The sequence below is a fragment of the Pleurodeles waltl genome, chromosome 11 (genome assembly GCF_031143425.1).
Source record: "Pleurodeles waltl isolate 20211129_DDA chromosome 11, aPleWal1.hap1.20221129, whole genome shotgun sequence".
Taxonomy (NCBI): Eukaryota; Metazoa; Chordata; class Amphibia; order Caudata; family Salamandridae; genus Pleurodeles; species Pleurodeles waltl.
The window spans coordinates 818,503,211-818,528,771 of NC_090450.1; the positions used below are offsets into that span (position 1 = coordinate 818,503,211).

At 44.0% G+C, this 25,561-nt stretch overlaps 1 protein-coding gene across 5 annotated transcripts in view; it reads left to right on the forward strand.

Annotated features, from left to right (window-relative positions):
- Positions 1-25,561, forward strand: part of CCDC157 (coiled-coil domain containing 157) — a 140,413-nt gene that overhangs the window by 89,177 nt on the left and 25,675 nt on the right. For all 5 annotated transcript variants that reach the window (XM_069214624.1, XM_069214623.1, XM_069214625.1 and 2 more), the window contains one exon: positions 10,092-10,260. In XM_069214624.1, the coding sequence (XP_069070725.1) occupies positions 10,092-10,260 (169 nt within the window). The remainder of the gene's footprint in view (positions 1-10,091; positions 10,261-25,561) is intronic.

Below are 25,561 nucleotides of genomic sequence, written 5' to 3' on the forward strand. Positions count from 1 at the left end.
AAAGGGTGACAAGATTGCACAGAGACCCACCAATCAGACCAAAAGAGGAGAATGGTTTGATATCCCCCGTGGTAATATCAGAATAGCAGAGTTATTGGGAATATCTATGGCAGGGAGGAATACGTGGACAATTTGCGACGGGGCTTTTGTAGACAAAGAGACATGGGCATATGCCCTTTCTCCAGTATTGGGGTATCTTTCATAGATTCACATGCTTTAATCATTCCCCGTCGTCGAAGTGGGAGTCCCACGGTACGTAGAAAGCAGTGAAAAAGAAATTGTCTTTTTTTTTTTTTTTTTCATTGTAGTTAATGGCAAAAATACATTCACTTTCCCAGCTATCAGCCTCATTAGGAAAGGCCCAAAGTTCAACCAATCAGACAAGACCGCCCCTTTAGAATCCTCAGCACAGAGGCTCAGTCTCTCAGATTTTCTACCGCACGTCGTGTGTAAGGGAGTCTCCCTGAGCTCTGCTCAGTTTACTTTCTCTTCAGGAGATATTATTCAGCTTTCATTCTTAGCTTGGCTGTAGTTTCTTTCTCCATCATGTCTACAGCTAGAAAAGGTTTGTTTAGACCTTGTGGTACCTGTGGAAAATTAAGGCTTCATTGTGAAGACCCTCACAAGAACTGCAGCTACTGTCTCCATCCTGAACATAAGGTCAAGGATTGCAAGATCTGCAACTTTCTCTGAGGAGGAGGACAGCGATGCTTCAGTGGCCTCAAGAAATAGGAAGAGGTCTGTGGAGAGCTTCTCCCCCAAGAGCAGTAAGTCAGCTAAGAAGCTGCATGTGTTTAAGGACAGACCTGAGGAACACCCATCAACTTCCAGGGAACATAGTGGTAAGGTTTGTTCTGAGTCATCTACTCCAGCTACCACATCAAAGAAGTTCAAAAGATCTTCAAGTTCCCTACCACCGTCGACATCCAAGATTTCCACACCGTCGACGACCGCATCGTCGACGACAGTTTTTCCTCCATCGACGACAACAGCGACTGCCACATTTACAGCTCCGTCGTCGCCAATGATTATTACTTCTTCCCCGTTGTCAGCTTCAACCATAACGTCGGTGAGCTTAAAATAAGGTCCCTCACCTGCTCACACCTTAAAGATTTCAAAGAGACCGTTGACAGGGAAGAAGGTGAGGTCTTTATCGTCGACGCACACATCAACGTGTAAGCTCCAACGCTCTTCGTCGACGATCCCACTGATGGACGCATCGACTACGGCACGAGAATCTACTTTGCCATCGAAGACATCGGTTATGGCACCAGCTCCATTGACGACTACTCCGTCGACGACAGCTCCGTCGACGCTCGCACCGCCGATGACGACACCGCTAACGACGGCTCCGTCGACGCCTACACCGTTGACGAGAACACCATCGACGGACGTACCGTCGACTACAGCTCAGTCAACGGCTCAATTTTCTGAGTCCTTATCCAAACAATATCAAGCATCTCCTTTCTTACCTCAAAGGATTCTGCGAATAAAGAGTAAATCTACTCACCTGTTACCTTCCCATACATCGCCTAGTAAAGTCTCGCCAGTACCCCCGCAGCATCTATTTGCTGATGAGGCGGAGGAGAATGATATATATTCAGATGACGCCTTTTTTCCGGTGGCACGTAGCCTTTGTCACGCATTAAATGTCAGGAGGAAGATGAAGAGGAGAGTGAGCAACTCTATTTAGGTCAACAGCCGCAGAGTCACGTACAACCTCAGGTGCAACAAGAACAAACAATCCAGATGCCTGTCTCCTTGATTGGCAACCTTCAGCAGATGATGCAAGACTATTACACTAGATTCCCTCCACCTGGCTCTACTACTCCGGTGCAACCTCCACACACACCGTTAACTACTCCGGTTCAGCCATCGGATTCTACTAAACCTATCCCAGTTCCTCCATCTGGCAAGGGTGTTGATCGACCTTCATCAGAGGATGAGCAAGAAGAAGGTGAAATTCAAGACACTGACTCGCTCATCCAGGAATGGGATGAATATCAGATACAGACGCCATCCCCTTCTACGCCGCCACCGGTGGACTCTCCACCACAAGACATTGGTGGTTTCCATAGTATGATGGAGAGAGCAGCAAAAAGATTTCAACTGCCAATAACATCAAAGCAATCAGACTGTTTCCTCTATGATTTCAAAAAGGACACTAGAAAGTCGGTAAGAGCAATACCTATTGTTGACTTCATTTGGGAAGAGGGGCTTAAGGTCATGCAGACCCCGTCTTCAATACCAGCGGTACTACCAAGACTCGAAAAGAAGTACAAGGCACCAGATAATTCTCCAGCATGTTTGGTTAGTCACCCTAAGCCGGATTCTGTGATATCCCAGGCAGCTCAGTGAAGGTCCAGGAATCCGTCTTCACCTTGGACTGCGCCCCTGGATAGGGAGGGACGGCGGTTAGATTCGATTGGCAAAAATGTTTCGACTATGGCGGCAACCACGGTCAGAGCAGCGGATTCCCTGGCAATCCTGGGAAGATACGACCGCCAGATGTGGTCCGACATGTCGCACTTTATAGAGCTACTGCTTGAAGATAGTAGAGCGGAAGCGTGCAAGATATTACAGGAGGGTGAAAACATCTCGGCTGAGATTATAGATTGTGCAATAGATGTCTTGTCTACAGGTTTCTGCCAGTTAGCCGGAGTGGCCGTACTCAGACGTCAAGGGTGGCTGTAAGCTACATCGTTTCGACCAGAGGTGCAGTTAAAGATCTTGGACATGCCCTATGATAGTGAGCTCTTATTCGGTAAGCATGTAGATGATGCTTTGCAATCCATTAAAACAGACACCGAAACAGCCAGATCCCTGGGTGCATTACAATACAGAAGACAGCCCTTTCGAGGACCGAGAGGAAGAGGGCTCTATGCTTACAGAGGCGGCTCACACCATTACCGCCAATATTCATCCTACCAGGGCCAATTTCGTTCCACCATTGGCCAGCAGCAGCCGCATACTTATCGGCAACTGTCATCAACACACTTCCGGCAAGCTGCAAGAGGAAAATCGACTTACAAGGCCAAAGAAGCAGCAAGAAGACACTGACTTTCATCAGTTGCCTGCACCCAACCCCTATACCAACACTCTGATAGGAGGCAGAATTTCCAATTTCCTCCACCAGTAGTCCCCGATTACATCAGACAAATGGGTTTTCGATATTGTCAGCAAGGGACACACACTAGAATTCAATCAGCCTCACGTACCACCAAGAGGTCCCCCACCTGCCTATCTAAAGGAACTCCTAGTGCAGATTGCCATATTGATAGAGAAGGGAGCAATAGAGATCATACCAAGGAATGAGAGGGGAGCAGGCTTCTACTCTCGCTTCTTCCTTATATGGAAAAAGACAGGAGACTGGAGACCTATTTTAGACCTTCGTTCTCTCAACAAATTCCTCAAGAAGCAATCATTTTGCATGATCTCCCTTCAAGATGTCCTACGCCTACTCAACCAGGGAGATTTCATGGCATCCTTGGATCTCCAGGACGCGTATTTCCACATTCCCATTCGCCCCAGTCACAGGAAATTCTTACGGTTCAGGGTTGCAGGCACCCATTACCAGTTCAGAGTGTTACCTTTTGGCCTCAGATCGGCCCCAAGAGTTTTCACCAAGGTCTTGACACCAGTTACAGCCTACCTCAGGCAATGAGGGATTCAGGTGTTCCCATACTTAGACGACTGGCTAATAAAGGCGCAAACAGCGTTAAAAGCTGCCAGGGACACAAGAACATGCTTATCTCTCTTCAAGACATTAGGCCTGACAGTCAATTACCCCAAGTCTCATCTAGATCCTTCGCAGAACATCACCTTTCTAGGAGCCGTCTTGGACACAGTCCAAGCAAGAGCCTTTGCTTCACACGACAGACAGAAAAGGCTTCAAGATCTAGCAACCCGTCTCAGTAGAAGAAGGTCTGCTTCTGTTCGGACTGACAAATTTTCTGGGGATTATAACTGTGTTCCATCTGTAAAAGGAACAAGTGTCTTTCATGTGAAACAATCCTGGAACCAGTAGTGTGTCCACATTTCGGGACAACAATAGTTTCAAGGTCTAAGTAGACCCTACCTGTGCCGCCCGTAGGTTATGGCTGAATACGAGAGAGACGCGTAATAGCAGTACCGCAGCGCCTGATAACGTATTCAGCCATAACCTACGGGCGGCACAGGTAGGGTCTACTTAGACCTTGAAACTATTGTTGTCCCGAAATGTGGACACACTACTGGTTCCAGGATTGTTTCACATGAAAGACACTTGTTCCTTTTACAGATGGAACACAGTTATAATTCTTTGTGACCTCCAAGTCTCTGACTTAGCCCAACCTACTTGGAGTGTAAACAGAACAAGCTTAATTTCGATCTAAGTTTTCTCGAGCCTTGAAAAAGTCCATGAGGACGAAACACGTGTTGGCTGTTTCTGTTACTCGTATATACTTGTTAATTCTGAGGGTTCAGACATTTGTTAAACTTGTATATATATTTTCATCTGTGGACTTGAATTTCTAAGAACTGCGATTCGACTACCGATCACAACGGATTAAAGTGTTTCACACAAAGCTACTCAATTATGGACCCTTTATTCTTTGGAGTGCCCTGATGCTCTTTTTTTGATTTTGTAACTTACACCGCATGACATAGGTGTTTTTCACATCCACCTTTGTTCGTGTGCACCGTGAAACCCTTGGTGGTTGGTTTTTTTGCATCAGGTGGCACCCGCCACAGGACTGATTAAGGATATGTTGTATTTGTGTTGCTACTGGTTTCAGATGTGCGTCGTTTAGCATCAACCACCTTTCTTTGAAATTTTCTGGGGATGCTTTCTTCATGCATTCCGTTAATAGCAAACTGTTGTCTATGCATGAGGACACTTCAGCAGCAGGTGGACATTCAATGGAAGCAAGTAGAAGGATCTTTCGACGATATAGTTCGAATAACTCCATCAGCGAGGCAAGCCCTAAGATGGTAGAAGGACACCCCCCTCATCTCGGAGGGTCTCTCCTTCCTGAAAGACAAACCAGTGCACATTATAACAACGGATGCATCCTTTGAGGGATGGGGCGCACACTTACAAGACCTATCAGTGAGAGGAAGATGGTCCACACAGGAATCGACTCTCCACATAAACATATTAGAATTAAGAGCAGTTTCCTTGGCACTCCAAGCCTTCCTCCCCAACATCAAAGGTTCCTCTGTGTTGATAAAAACCGACAACACCACAGTCATGCATTACCTCAACAAACAGCGGGGTACAAGATCACAGGCACTGTCTCTGCAGGCACAGGAGCTGTGGCATTGGATGCTTCGGCATCAGATATCAATCAGAGCGGAACATCTTCCGGGAGTTTCCAATACTTGGGCGGATGCCTTAAACAGGACTTGAACCAGCTGTCACGAATGGGAACTCAATCAGACAATTCTCGACCGCCTCTTTCGTCGTTGGGGCAGACCCAGTCTGGATCTGTTTGCGACCAGAGAGAAAAAAAAATGCCAACACTTCTCAAGCTGGCAACCGCAGAGAGGATCAAAGGGGAATGCGTTTTTGATCAAATGGTCTGGGATTTATGCCTACGCTTTTCCCCCGCTCCCACTCATCCCGAGACTTCTACAGAAGATGAAGAGGGAACCATGCCGGCTTCTATTGATTGCTCCCAAATTGCTGCATCAGTTTTGGTTCAGGGAACTTCTGTTACTCTTGGAACAGCCTCACATGCGGCTGAGACCAACACCAGACTTGCTAACGATGAATCAGGGGCAGGTCCGTCATCCCAACCCGACTTCTCTTCGATTATCAGCCTGGCTCCTGAATTCTATGAGTTTGACGGCCTAGATATCCCCTCAAACTGTAGAGAAGTGCTTGCCTGTGCCAGGGCCCAGTCTACAAATAAGACGTATAAACTCAAGTGGAAGAGGTTCTGCATATGGTGTTCAACTTCTAATGTTCATCCTCTGAAGTCCTCTCCAGAACAGATCCTTCCATACCTGTTACATTTAGCGAATTCAGGTCTTTCCCATTCGTCTATCAAGGTCCACCTCGCTGCCATATCCCGTTTCAGACGGACATCAGTGTTACCATCTTTATGGTCATCCAGGATTATAAAACAATGTCTTAAAGGCTTGTTCAGGATGTTTCCGCTGATTCACCGTCCTCCACCTTCCTGGCATTTGAATATTGTGCTCTCCCAATTGATGAAACATCCATTTGAGCCTATTCACAAAGCAGACCTGAAATATATCTCTTGGAAAACAGCTCTCCTTCTGGCCCTCACTTCCGTGAAGAGGGTTAGCGACATCCAGGCATTCACAGTCTCCCCACCTTTTCTGCAATTTAAATCAGATATGGTCATTCTAAGGACTAACCCAAAATTCATCCCCAAGGTTCCTTCGACCTTAAATTTGAATGAGCCGGTGGTTTTGAGAACATTTTTTCCAAATCCTCGAACTCCAGCAGAGCAAGCATTACATTCCCTAGACATTAAACGATGTCTGAAATTCTACATACAGAGGACTAGCAGCTTTTGTAAATATGAGCAATTGTTTATTAGCTATGGACAGATCACTAGCGGCAATGCTGCTTCCAAACAAACCATAGCATGCTGGATCTCTTCTACCATACAACTCTGCCACCAGCTAGCAGGAAAACCGCTATCGTCCAATGTCAAGGCACATTCCACTAGAGCAGTATCCACGTCGGCAGCTCTCTTCGCAGGAGTTCCTCTGAACCAGATCTGCAGTGCGGCAACGTGGACGCGTGCCCACACCTTTACGCATCACTACTGCCTGGATGCCGCGGTAGGACAAGCAGTTTTACATAATTTATTTGCATAAGGTGAGCAAATAATCTTCTTTACCCTCCATCCTCGAATGTTATTTCCAGACTGACATTTTTCTTATATGTGGTTAAGGTAGATGTATGTGTATGTTTTTTTAGATATTGATAAACATATTTAACTACCTATATAAGTTCATATATGAAGAAATGTGAACAAACATGTTTCCTGTTAGTTGCAGAACTTAAACATCTCTTGTACTGCTGACTATTCTGATTCAAGCATGTGAATCTATGAAAGATACCCCAATACTGGAGAAGAAAATAAGTTACTTACCTGTAACTGTGGTTCTCCAGTATTGGTATCTTTCATAGATTCACATGCGACCCACCCTCCTCCCCATGGGGGCTCACCTCTTCTGTCTCTTAAAATCACTAGTGTGGAAAAATCTGAGAGACTGAGTCTCTGTGCTGAGGATTCTAGAGCAGATCATTTAGCGTACTTTCCTATAGTTTCTTATAAGTCCATCAACAAGCACATCTAACTTGGTCAGCCTCTCTAGGATGGCTGATATAGCACCACAATTGTGCTGTTTTGAGACTATACAGTAATATTATGTCCTCTTCTACTCTTAGATGTGGAGTGAAGGGAAGTGGATATTCTCCAGCATTGAATCATTCATAGATTCACATGCTTGAATAATTCTCCATCGTCACTGGAATCCCAGTCTGATGACGGAGAATTATTTAGGCATGTGAATTTATGAAAGGTACCAATGCTGGAGAACTGGAGTTACAAGTAAGAAAATAAGTTACTTACCTGTAACTGTAGTTCTCTAATATTGGAATCTTTCATAGATTCACACGCTCTAATCATTACCCGTTATCGAGATGGGAGTCCCCTGGTACCTTATAATAGCAATGTAACGCTTAGTATAGTGCAGGAAGGCCTTAGGCCCTTCACTTAAGTAGCATATCCTATTCAATTTTTAAAAAAAAGAAAACGTAGGTATCAGCCAATCAGGCTGCTTTACCCTCAAGAACAATCCTGTGAGAAGCTCCAGTCCCTCAGATGTTCTACCACACGTCGTGCTAGGGAGTCTCCACTGAGCTCTGCTCAGTCACACCTTTTCAGAGTTTTTTCTGATAATTTGTTTCAAAGTTTCTTTGCTTCACCTGTTCTCTCTTATACCAAAGTCTTTTTGTTGGTGTTCTACTGGACTTTTGTCCTTACCAGTCATGTCAGATAAGGAGAAAAAGGAACTCTTCAGAGCCTTTAAGACCTGAGGCTTTACTTCGAAGACCCACATAAAAAATTGCATTTATTGTCTTTATCAGGACCATTCAGCTAAAGACTGCAAGGTGTGTCGGATCTTTTCTAATAAAACTTTAAAGGACAGAGAGGAGAGGCTGCTGATTTGGCCCCAGGAGCTGAAATCAAAAAGAGAGCCTGTGTCTGGCTCTGAGGGTGACAACTCATCTATGTCCTTTAGAAGATCTCAAAAGAAGGAAAGGTCCTCTCACTCCCATTCCTCTAGTGAGCAGCTCAGGAGGACCTAAAAAAAGATCACTCAGGGGCCTTACAAAGGTCGTAGTCCTTCAGGATCTTCTCACACTCATTCATCTTCTTTAAAACATAAGGAGAAAAAAAGGACATGCTACCTCTTCAGAACAGTTAGAAAAGGCTTCTTCAGAGCCCCCTAAAACACCTCAGAAGGGTCATGACTCTTTTAAAAAGCCTTCCATTGTGTCACCTTCTGACAAAACATCAACAGAAATCACAAATCTGCGTTGCTCCATGATTAATGACTAAGGCTTGGTCTCAATTCATATGCATATGTTAGTGCCAGAGAGTTAGTTGTTTAATAGATAACACTGTGTGAATGACAGCTTTTATCTTGCCAATGAGACTCTGAGAGATAAGGAAGAAAATTGATTCCCCTGTTAATGTCTGATGAACTGAGGGCCAGAACTGTGCACCAGACATTCTCAATCAAGAGATTTACTTACACTTAAGACATCATTTTAATAGAGAATATGTCTTTACAGAAAAACACTAAATGTGAGGAAGCCTCTAGGGAACCTTGTTTTACTAGGCAGGAAGGTCCTGGATAGACTTCTTCCAGTGAAAACAGGGTATCTGTTTTGGAATACAACGACGTTAGATTAGGAATTAGATTAGGAATAATGAATCGAACAATAAATAGTCCTTCTGCTCCATTTTTTTGATGCACCACTACAAAGTAGAGGACAGAGGAATACTACTGGCAAATTAACTTCACACTAAGAATAGCATAAAGCAGTAATGTATGATAATAATAAACATACATATCAAAATTATCCAAGAAACTAATATCTTAAGATATTAAATGTGCACTGAAACGACAGCATGCACTAAGCCTAAATTCCTTATCATAATGGGTCTAATAATCTTTTCAGATCTCTGTAAAAGGTCTGAGATGGTGCATATACTTAATTGTTTTTGTGGAGAACAAGACACAGGACCGGGTGGCAGTCAACCCACTACTCTGTTCTGCAGTCCATGGAGGAGTGAGTCAGGGTTACTTGTTGCCCTCCACCTCACCCTGTTCTCAAGGTGCAGGGCAGGGTGCCAGTGGACTTGCTCCTGTGGCCTGAAACATTGCGTGGGTCACAGAGGAGCTGGTCTATTGATATCGAACTCTGCACCCTGCCCTAAAATAAGAGAAGGGTGCACAGGCAGGTGCTAGCTTGGCACCTGCTTCTTCCTATTTTAGCATGCCTCGCCCTTGAGCAAGGCAAGTAGGGAACTGGAACACACACCACACCTGCCCGTGGGATTCTAAGGATAGTTGAGAAAAAAGCCCACCTGACTCAGGCAAGGCAAGGCATGGCAAAGGAACCCTGCTCTTGGTCAGGGTAAGAAGGATAGGTTTCTAATGCCTTCATCCCCAAAGGGGTTGAAAAAAAACACACTCTCGCAGCACCACCTTTTTCAATGTCGCCAGAAGACCAATCTTCATACATCTCAACAAACATTCACGTGGAGACCTTTGAACACACAGATCTGCCAAAATACACCTGCACACAATATACCCACCGTCGTGCACCCACATACCAACCATTTTGCAGCGTCAACAGTATCAGTTAAAAAACATTATCATGCAATCATAGAATCTTTCAGTGGCTTATAAACACATGCTATCACTGTAGATGATATCCCTTGTATAAGTATTACAACAAACATTTTGTGAACACAGCATATTTTAGTTAGATGTTATTTGAGAAGACAACCTTTTCTGCTTATTGAGCATTTTCACTGATTGGTTTATTACAGGAAATGATAGAACAACTTCAGCAGCAGAAGCAGAGTTTGGAAGAGTCTGCATCACAACTGACCAAGAACATCTCAGAGCTTGAGACCCTGATCCAGTCAGGAAAAGAGAGGGAGAAACTGCTTGTGGCATTTCCAGACCTACATATTCCCCCTGAGGCTCATGTTGAAAGTAAGTGATGACACGGAGAAGAAATAGTGTTTCTAGATTATTGTTTCCTATTTGACATTTGATTTAATCTGTTATGTTACAATGACCAGCTATAAATGACAGTGTTGGGAAGGTCCTGCATCAAGAACGACTCACTGATGGCTAACCACCCAGCAAGATGGCCAATTGAAGTGGAGCTCCTGAACTTTGGCTCCGACATAAGTATTGTGACCAGCTCACTTGCACTTGGGTTGCCTGCAGAACAGCGACCCTGAAATGTGGAACCCAACTGGTCCCAGCAGTAAGACTCTTTTGAATCAATCACAACCATATTGAAGAAAAGCAATGCGGCTGATCTGAGGTGTGTGCGTCAGTGACAACGCAGGTTGAGTGAAATTACTACATTGCCCTGCTTTTGGTGCTGTGAGTTGACAGGTGGAGGACCTTGTGGATGAGCCCTATCTTATTGGTGGAGAGAAAAGACAGATTTCTGTGATGGGACACTCCTGACTGGTTGGGGATCTGACGGTGCAAGCCATGATAAGTAGCATAGCCCAACCCTTATACACATGGCCGCCTTCCTCTGACCGTTGAGAATATCACCATACAATGCTGTTCATGCTGGTGGTGTCAAGGGGTGTGGAGGGCTATGGTGCTGGCAAGAGCGGTGATTTTTTTTTTTTTAGAAGTGCAGGTCTGACCACCCAACATGGAATAAAGGGGGCTGCAGTCTATATTACAACATCTCCAACCTGATCTCACTCTATAAAAAAAACATATACATATGGTAACTTTGCTTTGAGAATAGCTCCTCCCTCTTTCCTGGCTGTCATTCTCTGACCATCACAACTGTTTGCGCCTTTAGGAAAACAGATGCCAAATGGAGCAAGCTCTCATTTGATCAGAGGTGACAGGCGGGATCAAGATCTCAACTGGCCTCGCCCGCAAACTTGTCCTCAAATGATTACACTACTGTGACAGACTTAGACTTATCAGCAATTTTTCTGGAAATGAAATCCAGCTTAAAACCAATATGCTTCAAAATTAACCATCACACTGGAACAATGGACCTAATGCAAGACAGGATTTCAATGTTAAAAGATGATGCCACATCCAATAAAGCCACACTATAATGCATGGAGCAGGAGCTGGCCGGGATAACTGTGAAGAAGGCAGACCTTGAAGCACGATATTAAAGGAATAATATATGTGTAGTGGTCTCTCTAAGGCTATCAATACAGGGAAACCCAAGCCATTTGAGGAAGCTCTTCTGATGGAGCTATTTGGTAGAGGGTTTTTCGGACATCTTGGTAGTTGAAAGGGGTTATGAATCGTTGGGACCCAGGATGCCGCCCGGAGCTTCCTCTCCACACAGTCCTTGCCGATTACTATTGCAACCGGGATATGGTTCTTTTATTATTATTTTTGTGTACTGTAAATGATGATCTTCTTTTTATAGATAGTTAGGTATCTTATTTTGTGTTCTTTTATTGTATGTGATTTTAAGTAATCTAAAAAATAAATATTACTACTCCTACTATAGTGACCGGGATATGGTACTGAAACTGGCTAGAGAAAAAGGTCATTCAACTAATCAGGGTTCAGAGATATCCTTTTACCCAGATTTCACCATCACAGTGCAAGAGATCAGGAAGGTGTTTTCAGAGACAAAAAAGATTCTGAGATCAAAGGACATTAAATAGGATGTGCTCTATCCGGCTCAGCAGTGTGTTCAATAGAATGACCAGGCACATATCTTTGCTAACCTTAAAGAAGCCCAGAAATTTGCCAAAATATCCAGGCATGGAATATTCTGGGAGACTTACTTGCAAATCCAACGATGAATGATGGGCTGAGGATGAGAGCTATGTGTAGACAGTGACGAGATAGAAACGCTACAGCCCACGAGCATGCCCTGTATACAGATTTCAAGGTCAGCACACTAGTTGGTGAGTGCTGGCAACTGCTGTCTTCATTTGATCAATGGAAGTTGGTGACAGCACATTAATATAACATGCCTTCAGGTTATACTTTCTTCGATAATTATGCAGTTATGCTTCGGTGTGCTACTCATTTCCTGCTGTTTAACTGAGTTGATGTGGACTAACAGGCCTGGAGCGGAGGGCGGTCACTGTAAACCCCCTCTATTGGCAGAAGGATGCAATGAAAGTTGGGGTGTTCAGTGTGTGAGAACATAGTGTTTTCTGTTTACATGGATGCTGTATTATTGCTAGTCTTGTAATATGTATGTTCCAGAATCCGAATCCATTTCACCATAGCTCCAAATTCTACTACTTATATAACTGTTAAACTCTACAACACCCCATGATGAGAAATGGGCAAAGTTATGATTGTGGCATGGAACATCTGTAGGATAGGCATCCCTATAAAAAGGCAAGATACTTACCTACTTAGAACAACATAAACTTGAGATCATTATGCTACAGGAGATACAACTTGGCACAGCCAAGGCTGTCATGTTTACTTCGCCTCCTACAGCACATACACTAGAGGGGTCACCGTTCTGATAAATAAAACCGTATGCTTTAAGATTCTCCACCTTCATAAAGATACCCAACACACATACATTTACCTGACTGGAATACTAAATGACGGCCTTGTCACTCTGATTAAAACGTAGGCACCCAATGTGAATGCTCCTGAATCTTTTAATGAGATAATGCAGCTGTGCAGACATTATACCGTGTGCAATGTGATATGGTGGGGGGGTAACTTCAACCTGATTCAATCCCATTTTATACAATAATAGTCCCAAAAGAATCTAGTGAGAGTGCTGAAAGATTATTGAAAAAAGAGGGCCTACTCATTCTATTGCACTGTGTGCAACACACACTCTTACAGCGGCGGAAAGGATGTAGCACAGCGGTCAGAGTGACCGCCTCAGGAGCTGGAGGTCTGGGTTTGAGCCTGGGCGCAATGTCCTGTGATTCTGGGCAAATCACTTAATCTCCCGGGCCCATGGAGAGCACCTTAAGACCCTCACGGGTGATAAACCGCGCTATATAAATCTACAGTTCGTTCGTTGGTTCGCTCATTGACTTCTGACAGTACTCTGTTGAGGTATTGCTGTGGGTAGCAGATGTTACACACCACGAACCATATCTGATCGCTCCACGGTCACTCTCGTACTGGATCCTCCCGATGTCAGATTGATGCCTGTGGATTGGCGCTTCCGAAATGGTGCCCCAGGGACCTGGTATTTCAGGGGTAATCCTGAACTGCAATCACCATTTTTTTTTCACTCAATACTGCCACTGTGTGGGACGTGTTTAAAGCCTATATAAGGCAGTTTGCGTTGAGTAAATATGTAGGGGGTTCTCAAATGGATAAGGACTCATTTAGAAAAGCCAGAAGCAATCTTATCACAGCTGGAAAAGCAGTACCAGATTGAAACTATGGTGAAGCTGAAAGGCTTAGTGAAACTCCCTTGGATGCTACTGTCAGCGCACCCACACAACACCATATACATTTAAACTTGAAACAGGCGATTCCTTTGTTGGCACTACCGCAATAATATGGAAACGTCAATCCTTCTATACAAACCTGTACACCAGCTGAGAAGCAGCCACAGAATTGGGCATGCAGCAGTATCTTGAACATATTGCTCTAACATGCGCAAACAAAAGTTTTAAATTAAAAAAAAACTGAATTCACTAGTTAGCTATAACTGGTGAATTTGAGTGTTTTTTTTGTTTAAAATGTTACGTTTAAAGTGATATTTTCACCTAACTATAACATCGCTTTAAACAGTGTTGTTCAGTGAATTTCTGAGGGTTCTTAAATGTAAAGTAAAATATTATTACCATACCTAACTATAATGTCCTTTAACCTTTGTTTTTTCCAGTGAATTTCTAGGTTTTTTAATGTAAAGTAATATTTTATTACAATATGTAACTATGCCAACCCACTGCTGTGCCTGGACATTTGTGTGGGGCGTGGAGTTGACCGAATCCCCCCCGACAGCACACGTCCCCTTCATCATACATGGCCTTTGGCTATGAGTGGCGTGGGATGGCTGCAGAGTCAACAACCCATACATGGCCAACCCACCACATACATTCACGCCACCTTTTCTTTAAAAAGTATATTCAAATACTGCAGGTCTCTCACAGGAGCCAGCAAGGGCCCCTGTGAGACTCTTGTGGGTGTAAGTGGGACACACTGCCCCCCGCAAGAGTCCCTCAGAATCACATGAACAACAAAAACATTTTTTTTTTGTCTTGTTTTAATTTGAGTTTCCAACATGTGGACTTTAGATGAAACCATCATTGAAAGTGGCTTGCAAGTGGATGACCCCACACAGAGCTGCCAGCTTCAGTGTTTCTGAAAATGATGTAGAAGATCGAGCAATCAATCATATTGGTAAACAAGCCTTTTTTTCCTCTAGACCTCTTTAGTGTGGGGACTTTTTATTGCTGATGTTTTCGGCCCAAATCCTTCCTGGGAAGAGAAATAACCAAAATGCCCCCAGTGCTTTGGAAAAAAACTCCCTGCACGTCACAGGCATTTGTTTGTTGTTTTTCAGGAAAAAACCACCCCTCTACTTCCGTTTTTTTTTTCTTTAAAACAAAATAGGCAAGGGCACCAATGCATAGTGGCCTGGCAGACAACACATTGTTCCCAAAAATTGATGTTCAGTGTTGTGAGGCTACTTTCTTTGAAAAATACCCACCAGAAAAACCGATATCTCTAAATAAATGTGCTAGGTTGCCACTAGGCTATATTCTGCCCACAGTGGATTAATGCGGGAACATACAGATGTTTTTCTTGTTAAGCTGATTTTATTCACTCTGTTTAAAACAGTGTGGTGTGTTGAGTTCGAAGAAAGGTTTGAATATCAGAGTCTAAAAATTCCATAGGACTTTTATCTCGTCTGGGAGAAACAGTGTGTGTTGAATATTCTGGATATATGTATTTTTGTCAATTTTTAACCTAGCTATAAAGCAGTGGGGCAATATAGAATTCTAAATAAATAGGGTCAGTGGGGAAGGGAACAGGGGAGAGGGGTGGTAGAGAAGAAGAAGCCCGCAGGGAGAAAAGATTGGACAAAGGCAAGTTGAGGCAGCTTTTAGGTGTAGATCAGAGGAGACGGGCAAAGGTAGAAAAGAAGGGCGAACCTTGCCCACTCTCCAAATGCTGTAAAGATGTGTTTGCAGGCTTTGTAGAACAGTAAGTCATACATTGGATTTGATCAGGGGTGCAAATGTACAAGTATTGAGTTTCAGAAGTATATGTATTTGGGCCGTATCAAACCCTGTGGTACTTGTTTGATTCAGAGAAGGGAGTGAATCTTTATGTGAATGTCAAACAGATCCATCTTTTTGGACTGTGTGAAAAAATATTTTGGACTTTTCAGTCCTTTGGTTAGCGTTGTTTTCGGATACTGACAGATATTCTGTTTTTTGGTGTCCAAATATTCACTGAACATAGGTTTTTCCTGTCTTAGCACAGCGGACCACATGAACTATGTAATGAATAATGTCCAAATATGGATTTTTTGGTTCTGTGCACACCTACAATATTTACATACAATGGAGATAATCCTCCATTGTATTTAAATATTTTGATTGAAATGCACGCTAGATCCAAGTACTTCTTTTGTTCTTATCCAATTTTGTGAAATTTACCATGGTTAATTTTGAGTGCACAGATTCAAGGAACATTTTAGCAACAGGGACTTGTTCACTCATGGCAAGAATGAATATTAGAAAGAAGGAATTTCCTTTCTATCCCACACAAACATGATTTACATTAGAACTGATTACCTATTTGCTAGTTCCAAGCTGTGCCTAATGGGAAGAGATGTATATCTGATCACATTCACTTTTCAGAAAGCAGCTTAGGAGATCGAAGGCTTTGCCTTGGGACCCAGAAGTAAACTCCCACTAATCTGGAAAATAGGCAGTTATCTGTTCAATGACCCACTTGTATGAAAGGTTATGATGAAACAAATCCTGCGGCAAAAGTGTTTCTTATAGAGCATGTACAACCATAAACAAAAGAGATCAAGCATAAATTGCATAACTGCAGCTTGGGATCTAGTCTTTAGAGTAAAAGCACGAGAAAGCTATATCGCCCAGCTTGCTAACTAAATATTCCCTGCTCCCATGCAAACAATAAGTTCTGGGAACTTATATAGTAAAAAAAAAAGAAAAAGAAAACCAAGACGAAAAAAAAGAAGAAAAAGAAATGTGACAAGGCGCTCCTCTGTATTCCAAAGGGTAGTCGGTTATTGATTAATCTTATTGTGTGTGGGAGGATTTCACCTCCTGATCATCAGCGTGAATCAGTGAAAACAATAGCGCTCTCCCAGCCCAGAAACAGCTTCCCCCTCGACGCATTGGTATTCAGGTCAATCCAAGGTTTGCATTCCATGGATATTATATCTTGCATCCCAATGCATTTCAAGCTGCGACCTTCCTCAGGGGATATATATTCCTAAAGCGTCCGGCCAAACCGAGTAGTCAGCCTCCGTCAGTGGAATGGAATTGAAAGTCACGCTAGGAATAAAAGCACTAGATTGCACTTGTTTCAGCTTCATGAGCTTAAGTTTGCAATCTTTGATTCATTGAATAAGAATTGGCATTACCAATCTGATTTGTAAATTGAAACCTTGGATTAATGTAAATATCAATCCTGTTTGGAATAAATTGTAGTGCGTCAAGGGGATGCTGCTCCCTGGCTGGGAGAGAATTATATAGTATTAATGCTTGGATCCGGAAGTGCTTTAATGACTGTATCATTTGTAAGAACCAAATTCCTAGCATTTGGAAAAAATGTAAGCATACTATGAAGTATCTGGAGGAGAGTCCTGTTGTTGATAGACACATTAAGGCAACTAGGCAGATATTTCATAACATGCCAAAGGCAATTAGGTATTTTCAAGCCATTTTGCATTTTAAGGGATGTGGCTGTTATACCTTATTCATCTACGGAACCTTTTGAATATATAAAGCTAACTTAGACAGAAAAGCTGGTGTGATTCTGAGATGGACAAAGAATTGTCAGATGCATAGTGGAACAAAGCTTCTGCATGCGTAAAGACGGTCACTATAAATCCTAAACTGAAACTTATTCAGTATATTGTATTTCTTAGAAAATATACACTCTCATAAATTAGGTTTGCATGGAAACCGGCCGCATAGCAACAACGGATGACACACAGAATATCCTTGGCACAGGGGAAACCGCAGCTCTCATCCTCCTACACCTATCAGCAGCATTCCACACCATCTCCCACTCCATTCTAATTAGATGCCTCCATGAAGCAGGCATCCAGGGAAACACCCTTGAATGGATCTGCTCCTTCCTCACTGGAAGTACACAAAACATCAACATGTTCTACTCCTCTGAAGCATGTGAACCAATCTGCAGAATCCCTCATTGTTTCTGGTTAACAAAAACTTGCTGTGGCTAATTTAACTTTAAGGGTTTTTAGTGAAAGGTCAGCATTGATGTGAGTGGTTAAGTAATGAATTGACGTTAATGAGTAGCTTTTGTCCCATGACTGATGGATAATCAAAGGAAAGTAACTTGAATGGCTCAGATGGTACTAGAATGACTTTGGTTTTAGGCAGATTTAGTTTTACATTTTTTTCCATCCACCATTTCATAACTGCAAAACAATCTGCTACTGAAGCATGAGCAGAGTTGGATTGTGGCATTTTATTTGCCAATCCAAAAATTAGTTGTGTATCATCCACATACATACAGAAGCAGGTTCCAATTACATGAAGGTGTTTGCCAAAATTATGTATGTAGATATTAAATAAATAAGGAGACATTATGGAGTCTTTGGGTACTTCAAAGCAGAGTATCTTTGATTTGCATTGATGAGGAGGCAAAGTCACAGTTTGTTGCTGGTATGAGAGAAAGTATGATAGCAATTTTAAAGCTGATCTTGCACCACTCGTATCCGATAAACCAGTAATGATTAGAGCGCAATGGTTAACAGTACTGAAGGCTGCAGAGAGATCGTGTAGCACTATATAATCCCATTACCACTTTTATTGAAAAGTCTTCTTGAAATCATCCAGCAGTGAAACCACAACTAGTTTTCTCGATGTACTAGGGTGGAAGCCAATCTGATAGGTATCCAGAATGTTGTTGGTTTCAAAGTAGCCACAGAGTTCATTGAAGACAAGTTTGTTTCAAATTTTCCTTAATCAGGGGAGAAGGGATGTAGGTCTACAGTTGTTATTATGTTCTGAGTTTAGAGATGGCTTTTTTAATAAATGTTTTGCAGTATTGAAAGTGAACAATTAAAAAGTCCTCTGTTAAACAGCTGACGCAAGTTTTCATTCGGTTAGCAGTACAAGTGATAGAATGGGGGAAGCTGGAAGAGAGTGTGTTATTTACAGTGTCTTTAAGAGGATTTGGGATCTTTAAGATAAACTGATCTTTTTTGCAGTGTCTTTAAGAGGATTTGGAATCGTGAAGATAAACTGATCTAGGGACACTTTTCGTTTATCTAACACTGGGAGATTGGGTGTGTTGATAGTGTGCTGCTCAGTTTCTCTTCTGATTTTTCTAATTTGACCCTTGATAAAAGAGGGATGGTCGTTACTTCATTCTTCTGATGGGGATATGTAATGTCTGAAGGGTTTTGCAACATTTTAGTAATTCTAAAACATCTATCCTCAAGATGCCTGAATTAGTAAATCATTTGAAAGCACAGCTTTTTAGACATTTTACATTCATTTAGATATTCATATTTAAGAGAGATTTCCACGTTTTCCACTATTTCCATTCATATTGGCAATTTTGTTCATTGAATTCCAAAGTAACCTAGAAATTATGTCAGCAAGAAGTTATTGGCTGAACTTAGTTTGGCAAATTGTGGGGCTTCATAACTTGATTAAACTGCTATTCAGACTGCTCACAAGACTATTTTCTTTTTCCTTCACCGGCTAGTTACAATTAAGATTAAACTCTTTTGATACTTGACTCTGGTAGGTGTTCCGATTTAGAGTTTGAAAGAGATAGCAGATTGTTCACTAGAGGCAAGTTCTAATAGAACGCCTCCTTTTAAGGAATTACCTGTGGAGAAAATAGTATCCAAGAGGTGACCTGCTATATCAGTTGGGGTTGTATTCATCAAGCGCAGGTTAAAAACATACATGTTTAATTTAAACTGCACTGCTGCACTGTAGGTGACCTTAACCACAGATCATGAGTACATTTTCCTTTCAATTAATTAGGAACCAATATATTCAGTTAATTTACAGAGAGTGGTCAAAAAGAGGTGTAGAGGACAATTATATAACAGAATAAAGTGTTGAACTTCCATGTTTAATTTACAGAAAACAGCTTAGAAATTGCATTCTGGGCGGATTCAAAAGATTCTAATAGAACGGGGTAGCAGGAGTGAGCAGCGGCGGCTCCTCCGCTATGGTGGAAGAGCGACGCCCCCGCCAGCAGCAGCATCTCCAAATCTTTAACAACGAAAGGTTAATAAACATTGTTTATTATCCTTTTGTTGTTAAAGGGGCGGGCCATGGGGGATGTTGGGGACGAGGGGAGTGCAGTGCGCATGTGTGTTTGACTGGCTGTCTCGGGCGGGGCAAACACACATGCGCACTGTGCTCTCTCCAGTTGGGCACTGTGTTACTCGGCTGGAGAAAAAAGGCAAAGGCTCATAGTTTGCCTGGGAGCGCCCTGGCTGGGCACTCAGCCCATTCCTAATGCTGCTCTGAGCATCATCAGGATTGACTGCAGGGCAGGCTGGGAGCCTCTGCCTGCTAAGGGGACGGAAGAGTGGCGGTGTGGTGCGCAGATAAGTTTTTCAAAAATGTATTTTTTAATTATTAAAATAACTCCCCACCGCTCGCCGCACCCTTTATTGTCACAGCCGTGACTGGGAGTGAGCAGAAATGCCTACTCTGCCACTCTGTATTTTTTGTTTTTAAATTTCTTTATTGCCATTTATTGCATTCACCATAAATTTATCAAGATACAACAGTCCACATTTGCTGGAGGTGAGTAAACTGACATTCCACATCCCTTTCGACATTAACCATGTTTGGGATGCAAGTCTTACAATAACTTTTAGTTGGTAGCAAGAAAGAGCAAGAGTAACAACATTAGTTTGACTGTATACAGCAAATTACTACACCCTGTCTCTTTAACAATATTAGCCGATGTGTGTGTCACCAACCAGAACCGAACAAAACAGTAACTTTTGAAACTACTTGCTGGCGTGCGATTGGCAGCTTCCCGGGTTATATGGATGCGGGTAGTCGAGGGCAACTATAAATGCATAGATCACAGTCTAACAGTGATCCACCAAGGATAAGAAGTGAAAGGGAGAGGCGGCATACACTCTGGTTTCAGTGATTGAGGGGTCAAGGCCCCTATTTAAGTGTCCCACTGTGGAAGGTGTCGAAGGCATGACAGCATGCAAGTCGCTCAGAGTCTCATACTAATCAGTCGCCCATCTTGCCGCAAATGGCATTGCTATCAGGAGGGGGTGGTTTCATTTTATCAAACAATTTAAGGACATACATATCCCATATTGTAGTTACAGCACCACACCCTGTACTTTACAATCATGCATCATGGCGTCTGCTTCCTCCAGGGCCAATTGTGAGTCATCCGAAGCCAGCTCTCAAGCATGGGCAGCTGAGGTGCTTTCCAGGCCATGGTGATTAGTCTCTTAAAAAGAACCAACGCCACGTCGACCAGCCTCAGGTAGTGCTTGGTGCGCTTGGTTAATTTCGTGATCCACAGAGGAGAGGGTCTAGTGGCAGTTGGACATCAATTATCGCTGATACGCGTTCCTGCACCTGGGTACAAGTGTGAATTAATGGCGGGCATTCCCACACCATATGAAGAAATGTTGCATATGCATGTCCACATCTGGGGCACGCTGGGGATGCCCCTGGAACATCTTGTGTAGGGAATGTGATGTAAGGTAAGTTTGGAGCATGAAATCGAATTAGGTGAACTTTAACTGGGAAGATGCAGGGTTTACCCCAGTTGACCTTGAGACCAGAAAGCTCCCTGAAGTGGTCTAGTAGTGCGTAGAGTGCTGGTAGCATGGTGGAATGATCTTGTAGATATACAAGTACATCATCAGCATACAGGGACACGGTATGCCAATCTGGTCCAACTCTGTTGCCCCAGTCAGGACCCCTGACACGGGGCAGGGCTGCCATTGGCTCCATAGCCATTGAAAATTACTGAGGATAAAGAGCACCACTGGCGGGTCCCTCTACAGATGGGGAATGAATGCAGGATCTAGTGGCCAGTATAGACCCTTGCCTGTGGGGTGGTGTAGAGTAGTTTGACCCAGGCAAAAAAATGTTGATCTATCCCAAACACCTCAAGAACTTGCAGTAAGTAGGACCAGCTCAGCATGTCAAACGCTTTCTCAAAATCCAGGGAGACCGCCACCAGTGGGACAGCCCCCCGGTCATCGCAATCATTACATGGCAGAGGTGCTGGATGTTATAATGCGTCGCCCTGTAGAGCACAAATTCCCATTGATCTCAGTGAACCAGGGAGTTAAGTGTTGGGAGCAACCTGGTCGCAAGAATCTTAAGATTTTATAATCAATGTTCAACATTGGCAATGGTCGGTATGAGCTCACCTGTAGGGGATCTATTCCTTGTTTCAGGAGCACCACCGTGAGTGGCTCACGCAGAAAGCTTGTTAAAACTCACTGTTGATGTGCCTCTCGGTAGACCACAAGCAGCAGTGAGGCAAAGGTGCCTCAAAAAGCGGTATAATATTCCACAGGGAACCCATTGGTACCTGGGGTCTTGCTGCTTACCATCTGGCAGATGGCCAGATTAACCCCCTCTATCTAAAGGGGTTGCTCCAGGTTCAATAGCTGTAGTGGTGACAGGCAGGGGAGCGCTGTCGGTCACAAGTAATTCTGAATTTGTGCCGGGGGGCTCCAGAGGAGAAGAGTATAAATGCTCGGAGTATTGGGCGAACACGTCATTGATGTCTCAGTATTTCTCATGCGCCCCTCCTTATTGTGTACGGCACCTACTAGCGTCCTCAATTAGAACAATCAGGCCAGCTTGTCACCATCCGCATGTTGACGAGCTAAAAGGACTTATAGTCCAAAGCAGCAACGCCGCTTCACCTTCTCTCGGTATTGGCAATGCAAGTCCAGACAAGGGTGTGCTTCAGACAGCATCACCGCCTCAATGTCTGTGGTCCGCAAGCGTGTGTCTCTAGTGCTAGCACATTACAAGTAAGAGCTACCTTGGCTCCACAAGTCGTGGTGATACAGTGCCCCCTCATACAGCCTTCATGGCATCCCATTCAAGCCCATGGGAACCCACTGACCCCGTGTTTTCCTCAAAATACCTGGAGATATGAATGGCCGTGTCTCCTTAGAGCTTCTGTGCAGAGCCACCATGTTGGGATAGGAGCACTTGTCTTCCCACCACCCCCTCTCCTTATTGGAACGTAACCCGAAGCGGGCTGTGGCCTGAAAGGGTCCTGCCCAGATAGTCAAAACCACTTATGAGGGGCCAGCAGTCTGTATTACAAAAGAAGTAGTTTAATCGCATGTGCACCTGATGGCCCGGAGCATCATAAGAATATTCTGCCTCTGCAGGGTGGCCCGGGCACCAGATATCATGCAAAATGGACAACCTGGACCACTGCTGGAAGTGCCTTGTCACCTGCACACCCAGCGTGCCAGGAAGTGGGGGAACCAATCGGTTGACATTAGTGTCAAGTATGCAATTGAAATCAACCCTCTACATAACCCAGGGGCCTGATGGTCAAGCAACATGGTCGGGAAGAGGGTGTCCAAGAACAGGCTTTGGGCAGTATTGGGTGCGTAAAGAGATACCATGGAGAAGGGGCGCTCATCTGGGGTAACCTAACTGCCTTCCTTATCAACTAGCACTCTAGATTTAACAAAAGGCACCTCTTGAGTAACCCAAATAAGAACCCATCTGGGCATAAGCTCAATAGCCAGTAGCATATATCTTCCTGCCCCAACATCTTTTTAATTTGTCAAACTCACCTATGGTAAGGTGAGGTAAGTCTCCTGGAGACAAACCATGTTCACATGTCTGCGTTACAGATATGCATATATCTTGTGTCTCCTGGCAGGGGTTGCCATGTCACGTATATTCCAAGTTAGAGCATTAAATGTAGTGGCCATGAGTACCAACTGTGAATCACAGGTCTCTGACTGTCCCCACCAACCCCTTGAAACTCCACCAGCCCTCCCTTCTCCCACCCACCCAACCTACCAGCCAGATTGAAAAGAACAGTTAAACAGTTGTGAAAAATGTTGGAAAATGGGTTATTGGTAGGGCAGGTAGGTACCTACACCTAGCAACAAGCCACCAACCTCCACATAGGTACAGTTAGGTCTCAGTAAATTAATCCCAGCTCAACCCTTGGTAGCTTGGCAATGAGCGTCAAGGCTTAACTTAGGAGACAAAGTGTAAAGCATTCAAATATCACAAAACAGTATTTAAATAAAACACAGGAAACAGTTTAAAAATCCAAAACCAATTTATAAAAATAGTTTATATTTTTATCTTTAAAATGACACAAAAACGATTAAAATCGGTTCAGGGGAACCGGAGATATGAATTTTTAAAGAATTATTACTTTTCTAGCGCTTAGAAACAAAAAGCGCCAATCGGGTCATCTGGTTGCACCTCGACCGGGGCAAAGTCAAACTTTCAGGCCGACCGCGATGGAGCCCTGCTCGGCTACAGGTCGCGGGAGGCCTCGGTTAAAAAGTTACCTTCTGACTTAGGGCCTGATTCTAACTTTGGAGGACGGTGTTAAACCGTCCCAAAAGTGGCGGATATACCACCTACCGTATTACGAGTTCCATAGGATATAATGGACTCGTAATACGGTAGGTGGTATATCCGCCACTTTTGGGACGGTTTAACACCGTCCTCCAAAGTTAGAATCAGGCCCTTAGTCTTTATTTTGAAGTTTTTCTTCACCGGGACGAACCTCCCAGTTGAATCCGACCTCCTGGAGCCCTTGTCCGGATACGCGATGTGGGTTTCCTCGGTGGAGACTTTTACCTTCGGACTTAGTCGTTTTTTCGAGATGAAAATCCTTCGACCGGGGTAAACCTGGATCTTGATCCGACGTCCATGGAGCCCTTCTCGGATACGATGGCTGGGAGGCCCCGGTCAACTTTTTACGTTCGGACTTAGTCTCTTTTTTGGATGTTTTTCTTTACCGGGACGAACCACGAAGTCAGGCCGGGTCGCGGTTGAGGCAAGCCGGCTAGAATTTCCGCGGCGGGTCGGTCCCTCTCTGGAGCTTTTTTCCAAAAATTCTCAAATCTTTTCCAAACTTCTGGGGCTTCACCCAGATGTTCTTTTAAGGTTCTTTTGGGGTCCACAGCTCACCCCAAGGGTCCAGAAGTTCTGTGATGGTCCTTGAGGGGTGCGGACTTCAACTCCCAGAATGCACCTGGCGCAAACTCCTTTTTGGCCACTGGACAGTGGTCAGCTGGTCGCTTTCTTCAGGAGTTGGTGCAGGGGACTCTGGTTAGCAATTTTTCACCTGTAGCAAACAGGGAGTCCCTCCTTGAACCAGTTGAAGCCAGGCAAAGTCCTTCTTGTGGTGAAGCCCAAGTGTGCAGCTGGTGCAGTCCTTCTGAGTGCAGGTTCCAGGTGCAGGCCAGGGGTCCAGCAGGGCAGTCCTTCTTCTTCTTTAGTTCCTTTCTTGTTGAATTCTGGAGGGGATCTGAGGCGTGGGTGCAGGTCAGCCAGTTTTATCCTTGCTCCTGGGTGAAAAGCAGGGGGGCCCTGGTTCTCCAATCAGGGACAGGGTCGTCCCCCTGTGATGACCACTTCCTGGGAAGTGTGGCAAAAATCCATCCCAGAAGGCAACAGTCTCTAAAAATCCAACATGGATGAATCTGATTTTTGGAGGTTACATCTGGCTGAGCCCACCCACTGGTGTGGCTAAAAATCATAAACACACCCCTCTCCTGCCCTCTCCTAATCTAATCAAGGGGGCACCTAATTGTCTGGGGTTGCAGGATGTGGGGGTGTTGCTGGGTGCTGCAAATGTTCTTCTCTGCCTTTGAAGACCAGTTTGGCAGCCCTCCCCCTTCCTGCCTCACCATCTGCTGAGGGGAGATTCTCTCCCCCAAGCACATTCCTTTGTGTGAAGCCTGGCCACTTCACACCTCATCAAGGCAGCCTGACAGAAGCTGCTGCAGGCTGGCTAATCAGAGCACAGCAGCAAAAACAATGCAGAGCTGAAATTGGCAACGTTTTAGGTAAAGTCTAAACTTTTTACCTGAACTAGTTATAATAAATCCAACAACTGGAAGTTGTAGGAT